Source organism: Crocodylus porosus, unplaced genomic scaffold, assembly GCF_001723895.1.
Source record: "Crocodylus porosus isolate Cpor-Errol unplaced genomic scaffold, CroPor_comp1, whole genome shotgun sequence".
Taxonomy (NCBI): Eukaryota; Metazoa; Chordata; order Crocodylia; family Crocodylidae; genus Crocodylus; species Crocodylus porosus.
In genome coordinates, this window is record NW_017728886.1 from 187529210 (window position 1) to 187552524 (window position 23315).

At 39.0% G+C, this 23315-nt stretch overlaps 1 protein-coding gene across 4 annotated transcripts in view; it reads left to right on the forward strand.

Annotated features, from left to right (window-relative positions):
- Positions 1–23315, forward strand: part of MIB1 (mindbomb E3 ubiquitin protein ligase 1) — a 115126-nt gene that overhangs the window by 45181 nt on the left and 46630 nt on the right. For all 4 annotated transcript variants that reach the window (XM_019546909.1, XM_019546918.1, XM_019546924.1 and 1 more), the window contains exon 12: positions 3725–3876. In XM_019546909.1, coding sequence (XP_019402454.1) covers positions 3725–3876 — 152 coding nt within the window. The remainder of the gene's footprint in view (positions 1–3724; positions 3877–23315) is intronic.

Sequence of the window (23315 nt, forward strand, 5' to 3'; positions counted from 1 at the left end):
ATATCTCCGAGGTATGCCTTGTACAATATATACAAAGAGACTGCCAAAGATTGTCTACAACATCCATTCAACATAAAAAATATGGAACCAATTACTCCAGGAAGCAGAAACAACACCAGCACTCCAGCTTCATACTCGATGTCACTGAAAGAACCAATTAACCTTCAAATATTATCAATCTCTCCATGCACATGCTTACTAAAGCTGAAAATTCTGTCCTCTCTAAAGGCCTGAATTTCTGTTAGGAAAAAATACCCTAATAAAATACTACAGTGTGGAGAACTAGAAGAATTATTCTGTCTACTCTGCCTAAAAGAATATTTCCACAACCAAAATGAATCTGCTTCCAACAACACTTCATCCTTTGACAACATCAGGGAAAAAATAACCCCAAAAAACCGATCAGACTGGACATCTCACTGTGGACAAAATTCCAAACCTTGAGTGCTATATTGACTGCTTCAGGGAAAAAAACAACAACACTTGCCACCATACAATCTCTCTCCCTCTCAGAGAAAAGAGCCATAGACTCTCTTAAGGTCCAACCACCAAATAATAATAAACCAGAAGATAAAGGAGGAGCTATAGTTATCCTTAACAGCAAAGACTACATAAAAGAAGCCAAAAGGCTACTCTGACACAATCTACTACAAAAAAACTAGAGGAAGATCCAACTCCCCTTGTTACCTTAAAACTCAAAACTATTTCCATCTGAACTACAAGGAAAAACTACAAAACTTGATTTCCCCCCCACTACCCAACCCAGGGACTTATTGCATGCTTTCTAAAATCCACAAGCAAGGGAACCGGGGCACACCTATCATATCCAACCATGTAATCCTATCTGAGGAAATACCAGGTTTCATTGAATCCATCCTAAAACCTCTTGTCACCCAAAGAGTGAGTTTTGTCCAAGATGCAACAAACTTTTTATGGAATCTTAAAAACATAGACCACCTTCCCAACAACAACCTCTTAGCCACCATGGATATTACCAGCTTATATACCAGCATCTCGCACCAGGATGGCATCCAAACCTATCTTACATATCTACGGGAGCAAGATTACAACTGAGAATACAGACCTAAAGATACTACTGAACTTGTACACCTCATTTTCACATATAACAACTTCACTTTCAGTAACCAGTACTTCCTCCAGCACAGCACATGGGCACAGTTGTGGGCACCAGAATGGCCCTACAATATGCAACCTTTTTATGGGCTGCCTGGAAGAAGAATTCCTCAAGGACTACACTATCAGACCCATATACTTAAGATATATAGATGGTCTATGCATCATTTGGACTGAAAACCTGCAATCTCTGATTTGATTTCCATCAAATTCAGTAATCATCACCCCTCCATCAGACTATATCGCTTGAATACTCTAGCACCAACGTTTCTTTTTTAGACACGATCAATATCCAAAATGGTAAAGCACAAACCACCATATACAAGAAACCAATGGACCAACATACATATCTACACAGAACCAGCAATCATGCTAAACATACTAAGAAATCTGTAATAGACCACCAAGCCCTCTGATACCACTGAAATTGCAGTTAGGAAAACACCTGCAGTTGTCACCTCACAAATCTCAAAAGGGCTTTCACTCAACAAGGACAATCTTCCAGAGAGAGAGATCACACTTTTGAAAGAGCCACCTGGATACCACATGAAGAATTGCTGCAGTACAGAAAGAAAATCCCCATGAATCACACACCATTAGTTATGATACACTATCCTTCCTTGGAACCTATACAGAAAATCCTTCAAACAATTGCAACCCATACTAGAAGAAGACCCAGTTCTTAAAGAGATCTTCCTAGAACCATCTATCTTAGCCTTTAAACAAGCACTGAACTTCACCGACCTCATCACCAGAAGCAAACTTCTGTGGGCTAAAACATACCGAATGGATCCAGTCCATGCCAGGGCAAGAAATGTAAAACCTGCCAACACATCTCCACTACTCCCACAATAACTACATCCCACAACCGAACCAATACCATTCCTGGATCTTATACCTGCACCTCCAGAAATGTAACATATCTCATCCAGTGCATTAAAGGCCCCGATGGAAAATTGTAGGGGAAACCAAACAGCAACTTCATACCAGAATGAACGCACACTGAAAATCTGTCAAAGACAAAAATACCCAATTATCTGTGGGGGCACATTTCTCATAAGAAAACCACTCTTGCTCCAATCTTTGTTATAATCCTCACAGGGAATTTACAAAACACTTGTCGCAGATGAGCCTACGAACTTCACTTAATCAGTCTACAGAAAATTATGGACTAAATATAAACATTTATGACACATTTATAACCTGCCTGCCATCATAACTTCAGGCACCTCCTCTACAATGTACCAGCTACTTTACGCCATTATTTCCCCCTCCCCCACCCCCCATTGTCTCTTACCCCCTCTGATTCCTCACTACCACATAGTTGCATTGTCCTTGGCCTGTATTCCTGCAGACTGGCTTCTAACCCATCCAGGAGGCCACAGCACAACTGTAGATTCCCCCTCTGCCTGAAGAAGGAGGTTTGTACCCAAAAGCTTGCAAGGAAAATTTTCCAACTATTCAGGTGGTCTGCTAAACTGAAAGATATCACATTTACCCAAAAAACCTTGTCTGCTTATTGCTATAAAAATTGTTGAGATAATGTCACATGTGTAGAGGAAGTTGCAGTCATCATTAAGAAATTGATTTCACTGAAGTAGATGAAAGTGCAGGAGATATATATGGAGTTGCATCTTCTCTTGAAATGTAGAAAGTAGACCCGTAGTGTTAGCCAAATCATCATGCGATGAAAAATACACTTTAGTCTGTATACAGTAAATGTGAGGAGTTTGATCATTTGAAAAAATATCTTATTCATTCCATTTGCAGGTCGTTTTATGCCAGTTTGCACAAGACATTTTTCCACTTTTGGAACATTACAGCTTTGTATGTATGCCATTCTAACAGTACAAATACTGAGAGATCCTTTTCAGAGTATGGTGGACTGCTAACACACAAATGAAATTCTGGTTCCATTTAAGTTAATGACAAAACACTTACTTATTTATTTTCAGAAGTGGCCGGGATATCACCTTGTGCCTAAATCCAGAGAGTTTGTGGTTATGCAACAACAGCATAAACTCGCCTTTAAACTATGTGTTCATATAGACATTCCAAAACTGTGCATTTTACTTAAATTTTTAAGTTTTTAATATATTTTGTACAAATTTCTTCTGGGATGGAATAAATGTTTTTTTCACTTAATTTGGATTTATTAGAAGTAAAACAGGTAAGATAAGATAAATGTACATTCCTAATTTGTTTCAGAGAACCATCTCTGGCACTTTATATTATCAAGTACTAGGAAAGTAGCCTTTTGCTAACTGAAAAATGGTATACTTCCCTTAAATTATTTCTTTCTAAAAGCTTGTCATGTGGGGAATCTGTTATTTTGCCTTGTTGATGCACTTTTCACTGGATGAGGTTTTTTTCTGATTTTTTTCTTTTTCTTTTTTTTTTTTTAAAGAACACAGTATATCTCAGACATGAAGATAAAAATATTTGGTAATAGACTGGAATTAATTCAAATGATAGAAATGGCATTAATGAACTGTATTTCATTTGAGACTCCTAGTGTTGTTCAAGGCATTTTTTTTTCCTTCAGCTCTTCTGAAGATAGAGATTCATGGGAAACCAATTTTGTTTTTAGGATTCTGAAGGGGATACTCCACTCCATGATGCTATAAGTAAAAAGCGTGATGACATCCTGGCTGTACTGTTGGAGGCTGGGGCAGATGTAACTATTACAAACAACAATGGATTTAATGCTCTCCATCATGCTGCACTAAGGGGAAATCCCAGGTAAGTGTTTTTGTTTCTGATTGTATAATGTTTGCTAAAAATCATCTGGGGGAGGAAGGGATTTGTAGTATTAAGGTTAAGGAAACTTATAGTTGTCAAACAGCAGTCCCATTCCTATGTCATTTTCAGTTGCTCATAACTTCTGGAAAGTTGAAAGGTATCCTGATGTACTTCTGCCTCAAAGTACTGTTTTTAGGGCAGATTTATTAGAAAAATGCTCCAGCTGTTTGACTATATGAAGGGAAGCTTGAAGGGGGAAGGAAATATTCTTCAAGTCACTTTTCTTTACTCTTGGTTTTGTGCTATTTTTTAAGTTTTCCAGTTGAAACACCTGAGGCATAGAACTTTGGAATTTTGAAGGGGGTTAACCCTTATTAAAAGCCTTGAGTGTTCAAGTGGGAATTCTATTTGGAAGCAGGGAGGTTTTATTTAAATGCAAAGTACAGTTACAGTGACTGATAAAAAGTATTTACTAATCTGTTGAAGGAAGGAAGGTATGTGTATTCTGTCTGACTGACATGTACATAGTTAATGGGGATATTTACAGTGTTGCATAGTGAGTGGTGGAGGGTCTGTAGGAATGGGGTTGCAAGCTTGGTTGCAAATTCACTTACACATCTTTCATTTTTTTAGCAACACAGGGTGTGTACCTAGTGAGAAAAGTCATTTGTTGGCCTGATTTAACTTCTAAAGAATTTCCAAGGCTTTATAGTACACTTAAGAATTAGGCCCTTGGTTCAGATTATACCATGGATGCAGTTACATGAGCACCCTTAATTCTGCCCGCTTGTATGATGGTTATTTCAGTCATTGGTTTCATCAGCTTTGGTCAGTATTTCTTCAGTAAAAGCATCATGTAGCTATAAAATAATCGTTGTTGAATTTATGACTGTATTTAAGTAGCCATTGGGGTGATACGTTTACTTTCATCCAACACAAAAAATGTATAATTGAACACTTTCTGTGGTAGATCTGGGATTTTGCCTTCACAGCAGTTAATTCTATAATTGTTCATTTCAGGCATTATTTGTTGTGCTCAGTTACAGCATACTTTTTCTAATCTACAGTTAAATATAGTTTTTCTAATGCTTGGTTTATTGCTCAGTTTAAATGAGCTGTATGGAGCGTTTTCATTATATCATTGTTTACCTTATGGATAAATGACTTTTCCAGAATTGTCAGGACAACAGTTCTTAGTAATTTCATATTCAGACACTTATTTCCTTTTGCGATTCCAAAATTATTCCACCGATTTTCAGCTCATTGAATTTGGAAAAACAAGGCACCTCTACTGATGCAGGGACTTTCTTTCAGCTGAGTTGTTAGGGTGGATTATTAGAAAAGGCATTGTAAACAGCAATGTTGATTTTCATATAATAAACACAAAACTACATAATGCCACTTATAGCTATATTTATGAGTGGCGCATTAAACCAGAGGAGGTAGATAAGTAGAAATGATGCTGTACTCAATAGGATAAATGACACCACTAGATTTTTCTACTCTGCTTATAGTTGTAGCATCTAAGGAAATGCTTCTAGGATTCAATCAGGATTTTAATATGCTGTTTTGAAAACATTTGCATCTATGTTGGAAATATGATTTCTTAATAAATCAGTCACTGAACAGTACCATTTTCTCCCCATTTTTCCAGGAGACCAAGCCCTTTGAGGGTGTGGTACTGGACACACGGGTTCATCCCATCGATATTATGTACTGTAATTATCTGGAATTAGGGTCAAATCAGTATGCAGCTCAGTGAAACTTATTTTTGTTTCACTTATTGGTACGATGAAGCTATCTGTTCCCACAGTGAAAAGCTAACTGTTCCCGTAGGTTTTCTCCTCAATATTAGAATACATGCTTGTGGAAACGCATTTGGTAGCAACTGTCCAGAAATCACTTGCTGTCCATTTATAAATTTGAGGGTACTCCTTGCTATAGTAGCCAAACAGTTAAATCAAACTGTCTGTATTTGGCAATAAGGTAGATTCTTTCTTTGGATATAGATTCTGGTGCACTTGCTCATGTCTGCTGAGCTTACTCAAACTGCAAAGTAGTCTTTGCGGTTTGATTACTATAATCAGTTAGATTGCAATAATAAATCAGAATCAGCTCTAAAATGATGGTTCTTAGAGTATGCAGAACCCTTTCTGTATTTAAATGACAGAGGAAGACAGTCCCAAATATAAATACATGAACCTTTAAGTGGTAACTAGGTACCACTGCTATAGGAGAGGAATGGTTAAATTTGGTTGGTATGTTAATCTTTTCTGAATATAATAAATTACTTACTAAGCATTTAAAAAGAAATTAAATGCTTTATGCAAAATGCAAAAAATAGTATTTTGCTTTGTTAATGCAAAAAATAGTTTGAGTTAGGAGTTTGATGGGTTATTGCAAGAGTGGGTGGATGTTTTATATACCTGTATAAGAAGATATTAATGGAAACAAGGAAAAAAAGTTGCATTTAGTGCTGGAAGTTCCATGGTTTCTTATCTCTTGCCAAAATGCTGTTAGTCTAGGTTCAGTTTCTTTGAAAGTCCTATAAATTGTGTTCACAATTGCTCCCTTCATTGTTCAGGTGATTTCATTGCCCTATTGTTAGTGTCCTTCTGGATGTAGCAACCTAGCTTTAGCAAGCACAAACCACCTAAAACCAGAGGCATGATACAAACATACTGACAAACTTTGCTTAAGTAGGCCATCTTAATCTGTATTAGCTGCAGTTTCCACGTGCCTTGAAGCTGTAACCTTATATAGGGAACACTGCAATAATCAAGCCTCAAGGTGACAAACAAAAGTGTGCCAGTGTATCAGAATGAAGGGTTCATCTTTTTGCTAAATATAGAGCATTTCATTCAGTTGTTTGGATCATAGGAATATGGGGCTGGGAGGGATCTCATGAGCAGGTTCATAGGAAAACAGCACTAGAAGAGACCTCATGAGCTCAGGGCAGGATCATTCCTGCCTAAACCATCCCAGCTAAATGTCTGGCTAACCTTCTCTGGAAAATCTGCAGGGGTGGAGATTTCACCATCTCTCTAGGCAGCCTATACCACTTCTTGACAGCCATCATAGTGAGAAAGTTCTTCTTAATCTCCAACCCAGATTTCCTCTGCTGCATCTTAAAAGCCATTGCTCCTAGTCTTGTCTCTTGTGGCCTTAGAGAAAAGTCCATTTCCATCCTCTCTGTAATGGCCTGGCAGGCATTTGAAGACTTACCAAATCCGCTCTCAGTCTTCTCTCTTCCGGAATAAATAACCGTAGTTCTTTCACTCTTTTCTCCTAAGTGTTGCTTTCTAGGCCTCTAATCATTTTTGTTACTCTCTGCTGGGTTCTTACCAATCTGTCCACATCCTTCTTGAAGTGTGAGGCCCAAAACTGGACCCAGTACTGCATGAGGAGGCCTCACCAGCGCCAACCAGAATGGAAGAATCACTTGCCTTGATTTGCTGTTAATAGTGCCCAGTATGCTCTTGTGTGTTTTGCCCCAGGAGTACACCGTTGCCTCACATTCAGCTTTATGGTTCATTGGAACCCCCGACTGTTTCTCTGCAGTACTGCATTCTAGGCGGTCTGTATTTGTGCATGCAGTTATTCAATCTCAAGTCCAGGACTTTGCTCTTGTCCATATTGAATTTCAGCTGATTGATTGTGGTTCACCTTTCCAGTCTCCGGGTCATTCTGGATCCCAGTCCTAACCTTCAGAGCATCTGCAACTCCACCTAACTTGGTATCGTTTGCAGATCTGCCAAGCATTCACTTGATCCCATTATACAGATCATTTATGAAGGTGTTGAACAATACTGTACCCAGGACAGATCTCTGAGGAAGCTCACTTGATACTTCCTCCCAACTAGACATTGAGACATTAATGACTATGTGTTATGCATGATGATCCAGACAGTTATATATCCATGTTACAGTACTTCCCCTAATCTGTATTTCCTTAGTTTGTTAATGAGAATGTTATGGGAGATGGTGTCAAAAGCCTTGTTTAAGTCAATGCATGTCACATCCACTGCTCCCCCACATGCCCTGAGGTTCACCTTATTATAGAAGGAAATCAAGTGGTTAGGCATGACTTGTTTTTGGTGAATCTGTGTGGGCTGTTCTTGATCGCCAGGTATCCGGGTTTTCTGTTCGTAGTGGAAAAACATAGTAAAACCTGGATTTTCTCATTTTAAGGAGAAAAACTCAGAAAACAGGGTTTCCCCTTGCAGGCTGGGGAGAATGGGAGAGGGTGGTCAGGCAGGGATTGCTGTGTGCATGTGCTCATTCACACATCCACATGGCTGCCAGGCAGCCTGAAGAGCGGCTCCCCACAAGTAAGTCTTTGGGGGGCGGGGCGGGGAGAGAGGGGAATTGAGGCCTCCGTAGTGAGGGAGGGAAGGAGTTGGGCAGAGCTAGGACTAAGTCTTGGGCTGGGGCTGCTGCCTAGCTGGGGCAGTATATGGGACTTGTGGCCTGTGACTGGAATGTACAGCTGCAGGCAGCAGGATGGGGCTGTGGGCAGCTCATCCAGGGGGTCAGGCAAGAGGCCTGGCTCCCTGCCACTGCATGTACTCCCAGGGGTGGCCATAGGAGGCACGCAGCCCCCAGATTTGTGTGTAGGGTGGATGCAGGTTTCTCACTGCAGACTCGGCACTCCCTGCCTCCGTAGTCTAGCAGGCAGGACTTGGTGTGCCAGGGCAGAGTGCGGAGCTCCACGCCACCATGGTGAGGCATCCCCTGGCCACCCAGCAGTAGTGGAGATGGCAGTGTGGAGTTATGCCCCTCGCTGCTACTAAGTGGGCAGGGGGAACTTCATCATGGTGGCGTGGAGCTCCCAGTGGTGGCAGTGAGCTTCCCTGCCTGGCCCTGTGTGCCCTGCTGCACTGGGTCCTTCCTGCTGGGCTGTTGAGGCCCTGAGGGGAGGGTGGCAGGGTGGGGAGCCCCAAGCCCGCAGCAGGCAGTCCACATGTGCCTGCCCCCCACGGGCTCTGCTCCAGCTGTACCGTCTATGGTGGAGGGGGAGCCGGGCTTTGCTCCACCGCAGCAGCTGCTGCTTCCCACTGGTGACAGCCACGGTTCAGGCGCTGCTGGAGGGCGCCAGGGGCTGCAGACCCAGGTCCTTGGCCCCATAGCCCTGGCAGCTGGGGGCCCACTCTGGCAGGGCTAGAAGTTTGGGGGGCTGTGGTTGCGGAGTGACCCCAGCAGGGTTGGGGGGGGTCTGTAAATGGGGAGTGAGGGGCACCTACAGGGCTGTGGGTGGAGAATGAGGGGCACTGGCAGGGCCCAGGGGGCTGTGGGTCAGGAGTGAAAGGCACCAGCAGGGGTGGGGGGCTTTAGGTCTGGAGTGAGGGGAAATGGCATGGGCAGGGCACCAGCACATTGGGGCTGCTCAGCACCAGAAAGTAAATGTGGGGGGGACAGCCACAGCTGGATCTGTGTCCTGGTGAGTGAAGGGGGAACTCTGATTTTCCACGATAAACTCAATATCAAATACCAAAGTTTATAGGTATTTAGAATTTATTTTATAATAGTATGTTTACAGATGTGCTCAGGGGAAGAAGGGGTGCTTTAATTAGAGCAGCTCTAAGAGCCACTCTGATTAAAAAGCCTGGCAAGTTATGTGTATCAGCATCCCTGTACTGAAAAATGGCAGCGGGGGTGCTTTAACTACAGCTCGTTGAACAAGTTTTAATTAAAAACACCCCTGTCGCCATTTTTCACGGCAGGGATGCTGATGCATGTGACGCCTGGAGTATTTTATAGCGCAATAACTACCATCAAGTCTGATCCGAGGTTGTAATTACAGCGTGTTGGAGGAGCCTGTCCGGACATGTATAGTTACCCATAGTGATTCGGGCACTGGTAGGGTTCCAAATTGCTTTAAAATGGTAAATATATCAATAAAACATTGCATTTAACTGATACGTATGTATATAGTGGCATTTTGTTTTAATCACAGAAAAATGCGGATTTGGGATTTTTAATTAGAATTTGCAGTTCTTAAATAGAGAAAACCAGGTTCCCAGCTGATCACCTTGTTCTTTTAGGTGCTTCAAAGGAGATTCCTTGAGAACCTGCCTTGTGATCTTTGCAAGTATTGAGCTTAGGCTGACCGGTCTGTAGTTCCATGAACATCCTTCTTCCCTTTCTTAAAGAAGAGCATTATATTTGCCCTTTTCCAGTCACCTGTGAGTTCTCAAAGAGGTTAGCCAGTGGCTCTGAAAATACCTCAGCCAATTTCTTCACTACACTTAGTATGTATCCCATTCAGCCCTGCCAACTTTGAAAGCATCTAGCTTCTTTAAGGAATCTCTCACCTGTTGTTATAGTATTCTAGACTGTTTGTCTCCTTCCTTATCTTTGCTGACAAGCATGCTCATCATTTGGTTAGCTGATCCTATTTGGGAAGACTTAAGGCAAAAAGGCATCTAAAAAGCAAATAATATTGTAGAAAACTTACGAAAAAGATTTCTGGACAGTTGTTACCAAGTGGGTGTTGGAGGCAACTGGGTGCCCTGTACAACCCTTGCACTAGACTCCATGCCAAGTTCTAAGCCTTAGCAGGCAAACCTCTTCAAGAGCAGCCATGTATATATATTCTGCTAGAGTTTTCAAATATGTCAACACATTATTAGATCTTTTCTACATGTTTCATCTGTTGTGCAGTTACCTAGTTAATTGCACAATTAATTTAGACTGGCAAATTTAACTATGGCACCTTAAAAACAGGTCCAACCAGATATCAGAAATGTGTAATAACTATTGCTGGTTTCTGTCCAGCTTTACTTTGCTCCTCTAGCCTGTGTCTCTGCGGTTGGGAGACAGCAACTGCTGTGATGTCCCAGCCATGGGGGTGCACCCCACAGCTGCCAGGGCTGAGACTCCTGTGACTCAACCATAAATGCACCACATACATATCTGGGGTGCAGCTGGGGCTGAGTTCCATCAACTGGGAGACTTACAGCTGTGGGAGCTTGTTATTTGCTGGTGTAGTGGAGCCCAGGACAGCAATCATGGGCTCCCCTTGTACTGGGAAATAAGGTGTGATATGATCTTATGCTGGATCTTACAATTGTGCTTCCTGCCATGTACATGTGGCATGACAGGATGTGCAATTGTGTGGATCATGTATTAGGATCCCTGCACATATAAAGGGACCTTTAGTGGTATTAAACCTAATTGATCTAAGATTTGGCCTACACATTTTTTCCATCTCCTACTCTAAGCTGTTAAAGCTGCTGTGTGTGTATTTTTCTCATTTTAATGCTTTAGTGCTTTAAAGAAGGCCAGTGCCCTATGACCCCAGGCAGGCTAATAGCTAGAAACTAAACAGACTTGGAGATAAGGCACAAGATTTCTAGACATTACTAGAGAAGTTCTGTCATGACTTTGAGTAATCTTTCACAAAATTAATTACTTTTGATCCTAGTGGTAGTTGAGTTAGTAAAGCAGTATCTTGATTCTTAAAATTGAGGTCTGTCTTCTTGAAGAAGAAGCTTTTTGATTAACATTCTTCAGTGAGGTATTTAGAATTGACCCCACAATAGCCTGAGCTCCTTTTTCTGACTTTCACCAGTAGGGAGGGTTAAAACATCTGAGTATCAGGGAATGAAATTTGAGAAATGTTCCACTCCCCTCCTCCCTGCTATCCTACCTCTGCCTCCCAACTTCCCTCTCCCCAGCCCCTGATTTATTTGGGCTGTCACTTTGAATAGAATTAACAGAACAATGCTGTACCAGCTTGGGTGGCTCATAAAAAATTGCCAGTTTAGGTACATCACCATTTGGTCACAGGCATTAGATGCATACTGTGTTATAATTATAGTACAGCTTTCATCTTGATAATCTCTTACTGAGGATTTTTCAAGTTTATAAGTTAAGATAAGCATAGCTGTACTCTGATACAGTTATTCTTGATCTGATATATTTAGTTGCATTGAATGTGCAAGATTGTAATCTCTTGATGTCAGTGATATTCTTTATTCGATCCATGTTTATTTCTGAATGCGTTCTTTTAAGTTCTTTAATTTGGTCAAATCAGTCTAATTCTAAGTTTTGGATATCAAGTATTGAATGATAGGAAAGTAGTATGTAGCTTAAGTTTAGATATTTAAGAATTTGCCTGTTTTATTTTTCTATGAGAATATGATTGTACAGTAAATTTTTAATAGGCATAATGTGTTCTGTGAAGACTGCTCTGATGTATGAGTGAAGGAACAGCAATAGGTACAAAATGAGAATGTTGAGCTTTTTAAAAATGTATAAAACTGCACTAAAATTAAATGCCATACACTTATTTTTTAAATGAAGAAGTGTGGTGCTAAGATGAGGAAAAATAAGATGAATGAAGTGTGTAAAAAGCTGCAGTTCTGGTAAGCAGACAATCTTGGTAGTTTAGTGTGTATAAGTTGGCTGGATTGTTGCACACTAATTGGCTTCAGACTTTTGCCAGAGATTCTGAACCTCCTTGATTGAGGTTGCTTAAAAAAGTCAGACATTGTCTCTGACACTTAGCCAGTTTTTTCTGGATATCAAACAGAAACCAAAATAGACTGTAAGATTTCTGAAATGGCTATAATTATGGCTTTAGTCAGCTCCTTGAGGTCTACTTGGTGGGTATTTCATTTGTCTTTACAAAGTGTCAACAGTCTTGAGGCAGCTTACGAAGAGAGCTTCATTCATAGTGTAATAATAACTTAAGTTTGATGTCATATTTGCACAAAATACCTGAATGTTCCTTATATGGATGACTGTACTGTTGAACAGCCAGGCTACCAATTTCTTCCAAGAATAATTAAAAGCTAAATGACTAATTAGGTTTCAACCTGGAAGAGACGTTGGATGCAGGAGTAAGCATCAGATTTGTATGTAGTTCTTTAGTAATGTGGCATGTCATTTTGTGGGGACAACTAGTTTGTGCACAAACTAGTAATTGCGAAATTATTAAAAGGAGTTGATAACCCTTTTCCAATTAATATTTTGTGTTTTGTGAATTTGCATTTCTTCACATTGTTATATTCCAGTCACTTCATAGCTTAAGTATTGAACTAGTTGGTGATGGAATTTTATTCTTTGGTAAATTACTGGAGAAATGTGTTTTCTGAAAAGGAATGCTATAATTTTTCTTATTTTTTTTTTTTTTTAGAAGCATGAAAATGTTTTTTTGATTTTATACATCATAGAGTAAATGCAGATAAGTAATTTGAGGAGTTCAGTGTAAAAGGCAGGTACCCCTAAAATGGGGTATTAAGTACAGAAGTAAGTTTTTAAAATGCTTTGGAAGGAGACATTTATTTCTAAAGTGGAGTGTGGGAAGGCATATCATCTCAAGCTTAGACCCATAATTAAGTAGCAAATTAGAGTGTAGCAGTGAGGTCAATGATAGGTATTATCTTTAAATAGTATATAATATGCTCAGCATGTATGAGATGCAAACACAGTTGTTACCCTGAGGAGTTAGTTTCAGTAGTGCAATATCCCTGTGAAGTAGTGTATGGCCCTAGAGTACTTTTGTAAAAGCAGCTTACATCCCCATTTTTTAAAACAAGGTTTGAGAGAACCTTAAAAAAACCCAGAAGCAATAATAATTGAAAATTGAATTTATTTGCCTACACATTTTTTTTGTAGTGAAATTATCACAACGCTTTTCTCTTGAATCAGAACGGAGAGTGAAACACAAACAACTGTTTACATAGAAATATAGCTTCTGGAATTATGTTTAACCTACAAAATGCCTATTCTTAATTCGTTCAGAAGAGTTTAAGCATGTTCAAAGTGGTTATATCATCAGCTTTGCAATTACGTATGTGCTAATAACCATCACTGAAAATATTTGATGTCCTGTAGTGATCAATGCATAGCTACAGCTGGTTGAAGGGGACCAAATCCATTGAACAGGTGATTTGGTTCCATTTTACCAGCTTTAGCAAAGCATTGGAGTGCAGGCAGCCAATAAGTTTATTTCATAACAAAACAGCCCCAAGTTTCCTTATCATATGCATATAATTTTACAGAGCATATATGACTTTTTCTTCAGAGATAATTATACACATCTATGTTTGCTTTTAAATTTTTAAGTCATTCCACATAACTCAGATTTAGGGAGGACAGGAATGAAAGTTACACCAGAATGGCTTGTATAATCTACCAGTTTATTCTTGCACTTTTACAAGCACAGTTTTTAGAACTGGTAGATTGGCTTAATAATATTGTACAGTTACAGTATTACCTTCTGACTAATTCCAGAGTACTAAATAGCTCTATTTTTTTGTGTGTGTAAAATACATATAGTAATTATCTTTTATCATAAGAAATCGCATTAGGATAGGCATGGTATTTTAGTTTACCCCTTGCTGCTGTTTTTCATGACAGTTGGTTAGCACTAGTAACAGATTGGGTTGGGTTGTGGGAAGAGGAGCATCTCAGACCCTCAGTTATAAATGTCAGATGGTCTTAATGTTTTTTTTTTTTTAGCATATCCCTGGTCAGGATATCCTTTAGAAATTCTGACTTTTTAGTGTAACACAAGGAGATTTTTTTACGTTTTTCTTTCTGTACAAACTTCTAATGCAAGCAAACAAAAAATAGCTAAAGCAATGTCTCTGGCTTCTGCTAGATGAAGGTCCTTAGCACAACTTATAAAAGGCTCTGTAAATGTGCTTATGATGTAGGCGTTGTCTTGCAAGGTGCTGGTTAGTGGTGGCAGATGAACAGGTGATGCTTGTATTTGAAAGACCTGTTGTACTTTTGCAAGGGGGTGGGAGAGCTGCATCAATTCAAACTATGCCGTAATAATGCACTATGTCAAGTATAGTGTGCATCTGTTTGTGATGTCTGATGTTGGTGATGAGATTTATGTAAATATATTCTTTACACCATGTATCCTAATAGAAACATAGCAGGTGTGCCACTTGGACTTAAGCATTAAAGACTGCCATAAAACTGGTTGCTATTTTTACCAGTTATACAGGAACTGTTTTACAGATCCAGCTGCTCAAGTGTGCTTTTGGATGGCAATACAGTTTAGTGTACTGGCCATATCGGGGCAAAAAATGGCCATGGAAAAAAGTAGTGTAGCATTTGATAATGTCAGCATCTGTTATCCCTGTCAGTCACACAGTCAAAATGTTTGAGTTACAACTGTGTCAGCAGATGCCCAGAGTTCAATGTGTGCTCAGTTAAAATTGAACAGCTGATCTAAGTGATGGATGTGACATTTTAGAATGACTGGGTATATATTCTTAGACGGATATTAACGTGAACTAGCAAGAAGCAATATCAACATAATTTTAACTTTTGTATATGACTTTCAGAATTGTCATTTTGTTTTAGAATAGCCTTGCAATGCTATACTGACAAGGCAGGAAAGTATACTGCATCCAGTGGCTCGTTATAAAAAACCTTTCAAACTAAATGTGTGCTTTTGGAAAGTTAATCTTAAAACCAGATTATTGCAGGCATAAAGAAGGACAGCTTCATAGAAATAAATGATGTTACCCTCTCTTACTCCAATAGTAAAGCTATTAGCTACGAGTCTAAAAGCAATTTGGTACTACCAACCTAAGTAACATTACAACACCCAGTAGAGCTACTATAGTTTAGTTTGTTTCCATTATAAACCAGCTTGTAATATGCATATTATAGTTCCATAGAGACTGCATGCCAAAGAATCTGTTTATAAGAGAAATAACTTGCAGACAAATTTATTTAAAGTATTTTATGAAAACAACTAGATAAACGTAAAACTATTTGTAAGAATACTTCTTTGTAATGTATATAATTATTCAGTTTTAGTTCAACTCTTAAGCTGGCAGTTTTATTCATAATATTGTCTATTAACTTTTGGTATGTTATAGGAATTAAAATATTTCAGTTGAAGAATTCACACTCATATTTTTTAAAGCACTTCTATCCATTGTTAGGTCCCTTGTATTTGAGAGCTTCTCCCCCATTACCTGATTTAAAATGACCCCAGAACTTAAAGTATATAGCAACAAATCAATCTGTGTTAAATTTGCCTGTTTGTCTCAAGCAGATATAATATGCAAGGGACTGATGTTTAGAGACTGCTGTAATATCTGTACACAGTTAAGCTGGTGAAACAAGTCAATCCTTCTAGATATTTTGGTGTTGAACAGTTTTAGTTGGAGGATATCTTGGGGTATTTTGATTAATTTTAGAAGTTAATTTCAAGTTGGCTTCAAGCTTTACTATTTTGTTACTTTTCATATGGTTCTGGCAGTTAGAGCTTATTGGTTGTTTCATAGTTTAAAACTAAGTCAAAGGAGCATTACTAAGCTTAATGTTCTTATGTAATTCAGAATTATTTATCCCTTTTTAAAGTTTTTAAAGTCCATTTTTCAGAAAAGCCTAAAACCTGACCTGGCAAATTACTGTCTCTAAATAGTAACCTGTAGTTCTTTGTTTTTCGTTTAGGAATCTCTCAATAGCTTTAATCCACTGACTGGCAGCAGTGGCCTAGAAATCTCTGCATTGTCACTTTCCATGCATAAACCTGACACTGCATTTTGTTTCATTGAAGAGCTCAGCCAGCCTTCAATGTTGATTTTGAAGAAGACCAAATTTTAAATTTCAAATATTAGACTTATGTGAGATCATTATTTAACATTCTGGTAACTTTTCAGTTTTGGGTTATGAAGCAAAAGCTCTTAACCTCAAGCAGCTTCTTAACACTTTGTTAATTACTATTTAACAATCAAGACATACGTTTGAGAACTACTGAAATCAGAGCAAGTTTTGCATGCTTAAGATGGTAAAATAATGTCTTACATCGAATTAGATCATTAAGGGAAGCCTGATTAATAAGAAACGAAATGTGGATGTAATAGATTTTAAGAATTGGTCTCCATTGATTTTTTTTTTCCAGATAAGCTATGCTTTTGCATCTAGTATGTTCTAATGAATATTTGTGTTTTTAGTTCATGTTGCCTTTAAAAAATGAAAACACCAAGATTATATACAAAACTTATATACAACCAAAATAGAGCTTTCGTAGCAGCTTGCTCTGTTAAGTGACTTGGGATAACATTTAATTCTTTTCAATTTGTAAGCAAAAAATGTGTTACAGCAACTGTAGCATGTATCATCTGACCCTCACCAAATTAATTTACTTTGTGAAAGTAACTCAGGAAGGAGACCTGTTTCTTGCAGCAGCTGTTTTAGTTTCCTCTTACTGGTTGTTCAGTGCCTGCCAAAAATACATACTTCTTTACATTCCATAGCATTGTATGTTCATATGGGTACATAAAGAAGTATGTACTCTGGGCAGGTATACAGCTATATCTATCAGAGGAATCTGCAAAGTATTTTGCTTCCTTGTCCTTCTATTAAGCAAAATGCAGGTTGTTCCTTCTTTAGAAAAATAACCTTACAATAAACTTGTTTATAAGCTAATATTGTTACTAAGATTTACAATACAATTTACCTGCAAAGTGGCTTAAAGTCTATTACAGTTCATTGTTCTGTGATGACATGAACACTTGAAGCACTTATCCCAATTTTTGGTTGCCTCTTGCTGTTCATTCTGGCTGGCCAGGTTTGAATGAAGAGTTGAATCATTGATGGGTAGCTTTGCAAAGTATTTTCCTGGAGTGGATAGTTGTATTCCACCATAAGAACTTCAACTTTCTCTGAGATCTTCTCTCAGGCTTCCATGCTGGTATATGGTTTGTATCTAGTATCCTGAAGGGAAGTATAAACTCATCTAATATGAAGATTATCTTGCCTTCCACCTTACCCCTCATTCCCCCACCCACTTGCAACCCCCCAAACAAAAACTTCCTGTCAACTTTTCCCAGGTCTAGTATCACCTTTCTGCTGCAGATCCAATAGTTTGTTTTTTTTCTTAAAAAGAAGAAATCTCCCAGAGTGCCAGTGAGCCTATTGATTGAAAAGATGATGACACTGAATTTGTGGGGGAGGGGGAAAACTATTTGGGCTGTAAGCAAGCTGTAGGTCACATGTGAAAGCTAGTACTTGTTCAGCACTTCTGGAACAATTTTTTTTTTTTAAACTTTGTATAGTGACTCACCTGCTTCAGTCAGAATCTCTTCTGGGCTTGCAATATCAGTGACAATTGACATAAACGTTAAATGTACATCTGTTCTCCATTCCTCATATTCTATTATGTGTTTAAGATGCAAGGCCATCTTGTAATGACCAGTGAATAGTCAGTGTGCTGGCCAGGTTTGACTTTTAAAGACCTGTCAGATGTAGATTATATTTCAAGAGTTTATTTGAGTTATTGAGTACACTTTATCTTTGTGGTGTTAGAAAGGATAATTTGAAATAGGTGTAACAATCAGTGAATTTAAAAGCCCTGAGCAAAGGGGAGAGTAGAAGTAAAATTTCTGCAGCCCATGACAAAAACCTAGTGCAGCTGATAGAGAGCAAATCAGAGTGTAGCAGTAGCTAGCACAGTACTACAAGGAGAAACAGCAATGCAGCATTAGAATTACAGCATGCACATTCTAGGTTTTTAACTGGGTTGTTTTTGTGTACATCTAAGATATAAAACACTTTGAAAATCTGACTTAAAATATGCTTTGGAACTAAGCACTGAATTATATTATTGACCAGGTTTTTAAAAGCAGTTCTAGTTGTGACTTGCACAGGAAGGTAAGGATGTATTCCACTAACATTAACTATTACTTTAATGTTCAGAAATCAATGCATGGTAATAAAATTCCTTGAGTACATCTGAGATAGGAGATCTTTCTCAAACAAGTTTTTTTTGCCATGAAATTTGGACTAAACTATTGTTGTTTACTCTTAAGCCTGCTCTTTACACTACAAATGCTTGATACTTCAACACACTGAAATTAAGCTGTGCCCAGAGTAGAGGGGTTAATATTACAATAAAAACAATCTAGTAAATAATAGCTATGCATGCAGAAAGTCATAGGCATCCTTTAAACGTGCAGAATAAGGCAGGCCTCCTGATGTTCTGTTACCTGTAAGCTTAGTATCATGCAGCATTTGCAGTTGGAAGAGAGGTAATGACCTAGAGACACATCAGCAGCAGCCATCTCATCCTGAGTGTTCGTTCACTCTATTCGCTGATTCAGCTCTTCGTTACGTGGGAGGGGGGAGCAAGGAGGGACGTGTCGGTGAATTCAGTACCTTATCACTTCAAACAGATAAAAACTTAAAAGCAAAATAGTGTGAACAGTGATGCCCGATTGGCACCTGCTGCTTTTCTTGGAATGTATAAAATGTGGATGATGTTGCATAGAAATTGTACCTTGCGCCTGGTGGACTAAGAATTAAGTGTCCAAAGATGGATGCTAGGAAACCAGGGAAGGTGAACTTAGCCCATTGTTAGATTAAAATAATCAGAGGAAAAAAAAGTTGGAGTGACTTACAAAACAAGCAGCAGCCCCCCTCCCCCAGCAAATATTTGATTTCTTCTAGTTCCTTAGACATTGCACTGCATCTTTTCTTGCTTGAAGTTAAATTTCCAGGCTTAACTGTAGGCAGATCTGTGTTGAAGCTACTTTCCATCTTCAGAGGTCAAGTCTCTTAGTGCGAGGTCAGGGCTCTCACATGCACAATATAGAAGAGACTAACTGTATTTCCCAGTCAGGGCAGAAGCAAAACTGTTACAGCTTTATAGGCAGCTAAGCATTTGAAACACGCACTCCCAGGCAAACAGGCTCTCTTGTGTCTCTCTCTTCCCTGACCATATTTAGTCAACCATTGCAAAAAATAGTCTCTCAGCTGTCGATTGACGATCCAGAAACTGAGGGAGGCTCTATCTTGCTCTCTGCCTATTGATTGTTCATCCTGGAGTTCCAGTGCTGCTTAGCCATTTGTTCTGATATTTTTTAGCACTGCCAAATAAAGCGGTCTCTCATGTTTCCACTTACATTTCCCAGATTTGCACTGAGCTTGCGCTGCTACTAGTAAAGCCTGATGCGGCTGCCACTATACTTAGCAACACTGCGGAGCAAAAAAGAAAAAAGCTCTGCAAGTAGCAAGACACAAGGTCTTTAGGCAGATATAAAGCAATAAATAACCCTCGGTGGCCACAACAGATTGTGTAACTTCTTGATCAGCAAAAAATGCTATGAATATTAAATTGCTTTTTAGTGTGAGGCCTGAGTAGCCTTGTTTAATTTCATAGCTTTTTAAGTTTTGCCTGCTGATCTTAAATTTTACAAATGCATTTTGTTGCAAGTGTTTGCCTGCAGATGAAAGCAGAGTCGGAAATTACATAAATTTTGGTTAAACAGTGAATGATTTTTATACTATGGATTATAAGTCTTTAAAATTGCTTTTTTTGAATTTAACAGTTTTTCAAAGTAGTGTCACTCCAGCTGAAGAAATGTTTTTCAGGAGTAGAAAATTTAAAACATAAGACTCAGTCTGAAGGTCTTATTTTTGATGCATGCAAGCCATTTGTAATAAGGTCACTACTGATACTTTCACAACCTGGACGCTCATTTTTGTGTATTAAAATAGAGCAGACAATATATTTCTTTACGGGTAACAGAGCTAGAATAGCTGACATCTATTGCCAGTTTAGACAGTGTTATACAATACTTAGTGGTAACTGAAGCCAAAGTAATTCACTAAAACCTTCTCTTATGTCTAGACAAAAATCTTTTTGTAACAGGGTATTTCTGAATCCCAAAACACAAAATATAATTTTAAAAGCAGCAAGGAGAAAAGAATAATTGCAAAGTATAATGAACCAGTGGCTAATGCAGAGCTAAACTTAGCTTCACAAAAGTAGGAAATAGGTTCATTATTAACTTCTCTACAGGTCCGTAACTGTTCTTGTTAATACGTGGAGTTATGGTATTCCACGATATAAGGGTTGAAATGCAAAATACTGACAATGATGGGATTTAGGTTGGTTCTCTACCATGGTTGAGGTTGTAGCTAAGCTTTTCATTGTAAAGCCAATGTCTTACCCATCAAAATTTGGGGCAGCATTAGCCTCTTCATAATGCGGACATTGTTTGGGCCAAAGTTAAGTTAGAAATATCCTGTAGTGTTTCTAGGCCTACTAATGTTTACTTGAATTGTATACATCATTCTTCTTTAGGGTGCTTTCCTTTAAGCATATTTGTAGTAGTTTAAAAAAAAGAGGGGTGGAGGTGGGGAATCTTTGTGGTGAAAAATAGAAAGAAACCTGCTAGAACCCTCCTACTTGATATCCAGAGCACAGCACCATGATTAATTGATTAGATGAAAATTAGAGGTTAACATTTTAAATATAAACGTTGTCATGGATCACTGGCTTTGGGAAACTTAGTAGAGAATGTGAAATAAATGCTTAAACACCCAATATTACATGTCATACTAAATACTCTAGCCATTTTCCTGGCAGCTAGACCTTGACATACAAACTTTGCAAAGACCGTCACTGTTCTCCACTTCATTTTATAACCTCAGCAATAGAAGAAAGATGACTTACCAGCTTCTCTCTATTTTGCTTTTCTTGTTTTTAAGTGGACTGCACATTTCTTTGACAAAATTCAGATTTAGCATTAATCTAGCTCAGGGCTATCCAGTTTCCAAAGGGCCATGAGCCACATGGCCCACAGCTTGCACCAACGGGAGCTGCACAGTGTGGGGGCAGCACTAATGAGAAGTTCTGGGTCCCTGGGTGGGCAGGTGCTTCCCCATACAGTGCAGCACTTGGCCTCACCTTCAGCTACTTGCTGGCTCCCCATGGCACCATACTACATGGGTGCTCCATGTTTCGAGCTGTCCTGGCGTTTGTGCTATTCTGCCCTGCTCTGTGGGGTACAAGCCTGCAGCAGGGGTGAGCAGAGGAAGGGAGAGCCCTGAAACCTTGGCTGTTGCAATATAGGCAGCAGCACCTAGCTGGGAGCCCAGGGACTGCATGTTAATTCCTCTTGGGCTGCATGCTTCCCACAGGCTACCAGTTGGGCATACCGATCTAGTAAAGAAATGCAGTTTCCCTCAACCAAGTCATCAAATACCCGAATAGTGATCATAGAGGATCAAGATAGGCTTTTCTCTGAGGCTGTAGGGGACAATTAGGAACAATGGCTTTATGCTGCAGCAGAGGAAATTTAACATGGACTTTAGGAAGAAATTTTTTACTATTATGGTGGTCAAGCATTAGAACAGGCCACCTAAAAGCAGCTGTAGAATCTCCATCCCTGGGAATTTTTGAGAGCAGGTTAGACAGACACTTGGCTAAGATGGCTCATTTAGGGATGCGTCTGCCTTAAACAGGTCCCCTTGAACCCTGCTTTCCTATGATCCTATGATTTTATGGCAAATCATGAATTGCTAACATTCCTATCAGATAGTAGCCAGACTGTTCTCCTTTTTATTCAAATAGCCAGGGGGCAAACTTAGGTGGAGTTTGGTACATTTGTATCTTTCAAAGAACTCCCTAATAACTCTAACCCTTCTTCCAGAAACTCCAGCTACTTACAGGATGTAGTAATTCATTGTTTGTCCCTTCCTTCCACCAGTCTGGGTCCTGCCTGCATGAAGGGAAAGGGGAAGGAAATTACTTTGCTAGACTCTCTCCAGCCTTTGTTTTCTACATCATCCTAGCTCAGTAACTTCAAGCATCTCTGTAGCAGTAGAAACTTCATCAAACACAAAAACAAAACTGATCACAGACTTGTTACTTTAACCCTGATGTTGCCTAGCAGGTCTGTACAGAAAGTAGAGCTGTTTGTGTGTCAGCAAGAGATTGGCATTGATTTACATCCTGTGGATTAGAACTAACAAACCTTGTTTGCTGTTGGTTTATTTGTAAATGAAAGCTAAAATTCTCTGTAAATTGTGCTCATACCCTGCAGGATGTTTCAGCTGGCCACTAGTGAGCAGGTTTAATACCCTATGGTACAGCCATTGACTATAACAAAATACTAAATTGAAACGCTTGGAGTTTAAACAAGCTTTATGGTATATATTGTGCTATTCCCTTTTCTTTCATATTTTCAAATGTGAATATTCAGTTCACATTATCAAATATCTGAGATACAGTCTTATGGGAATTTGGGATTGAAGGGAATTTGCCATTGATTTATATAAATGGCACAATTTTAAAGATGCAAGTTAAAACAATATAGGGCAGTATTCTGACCTGTGGCGCTTCCCATGGGTCTGGAAATTTGGCAGCAATTAATGCAGGCACCTCTCCCCTGCCTCCAAATTTCAAGATCCTTGTGGAGCTCTGCAGACAGACTGTCATCTCTGTGCTAGTGAGTCATTCAGTGTTAATCTCCTTCAAAATTGTTATTTGTGACTGTCTTGTAATGTTTTTTGTTAAGTTTACTCTGACTTTTCCAACTGATTGTTCATATAAGCACATTTCTCAAATGATTCCTTGTGACCAGGTAATTAGTTAAACTTACCTGTAGGTTTTCTTCCACAGTGATTTAAAATACTTAACAAAAGATGCAACAGTAATTAATTTGGAATTG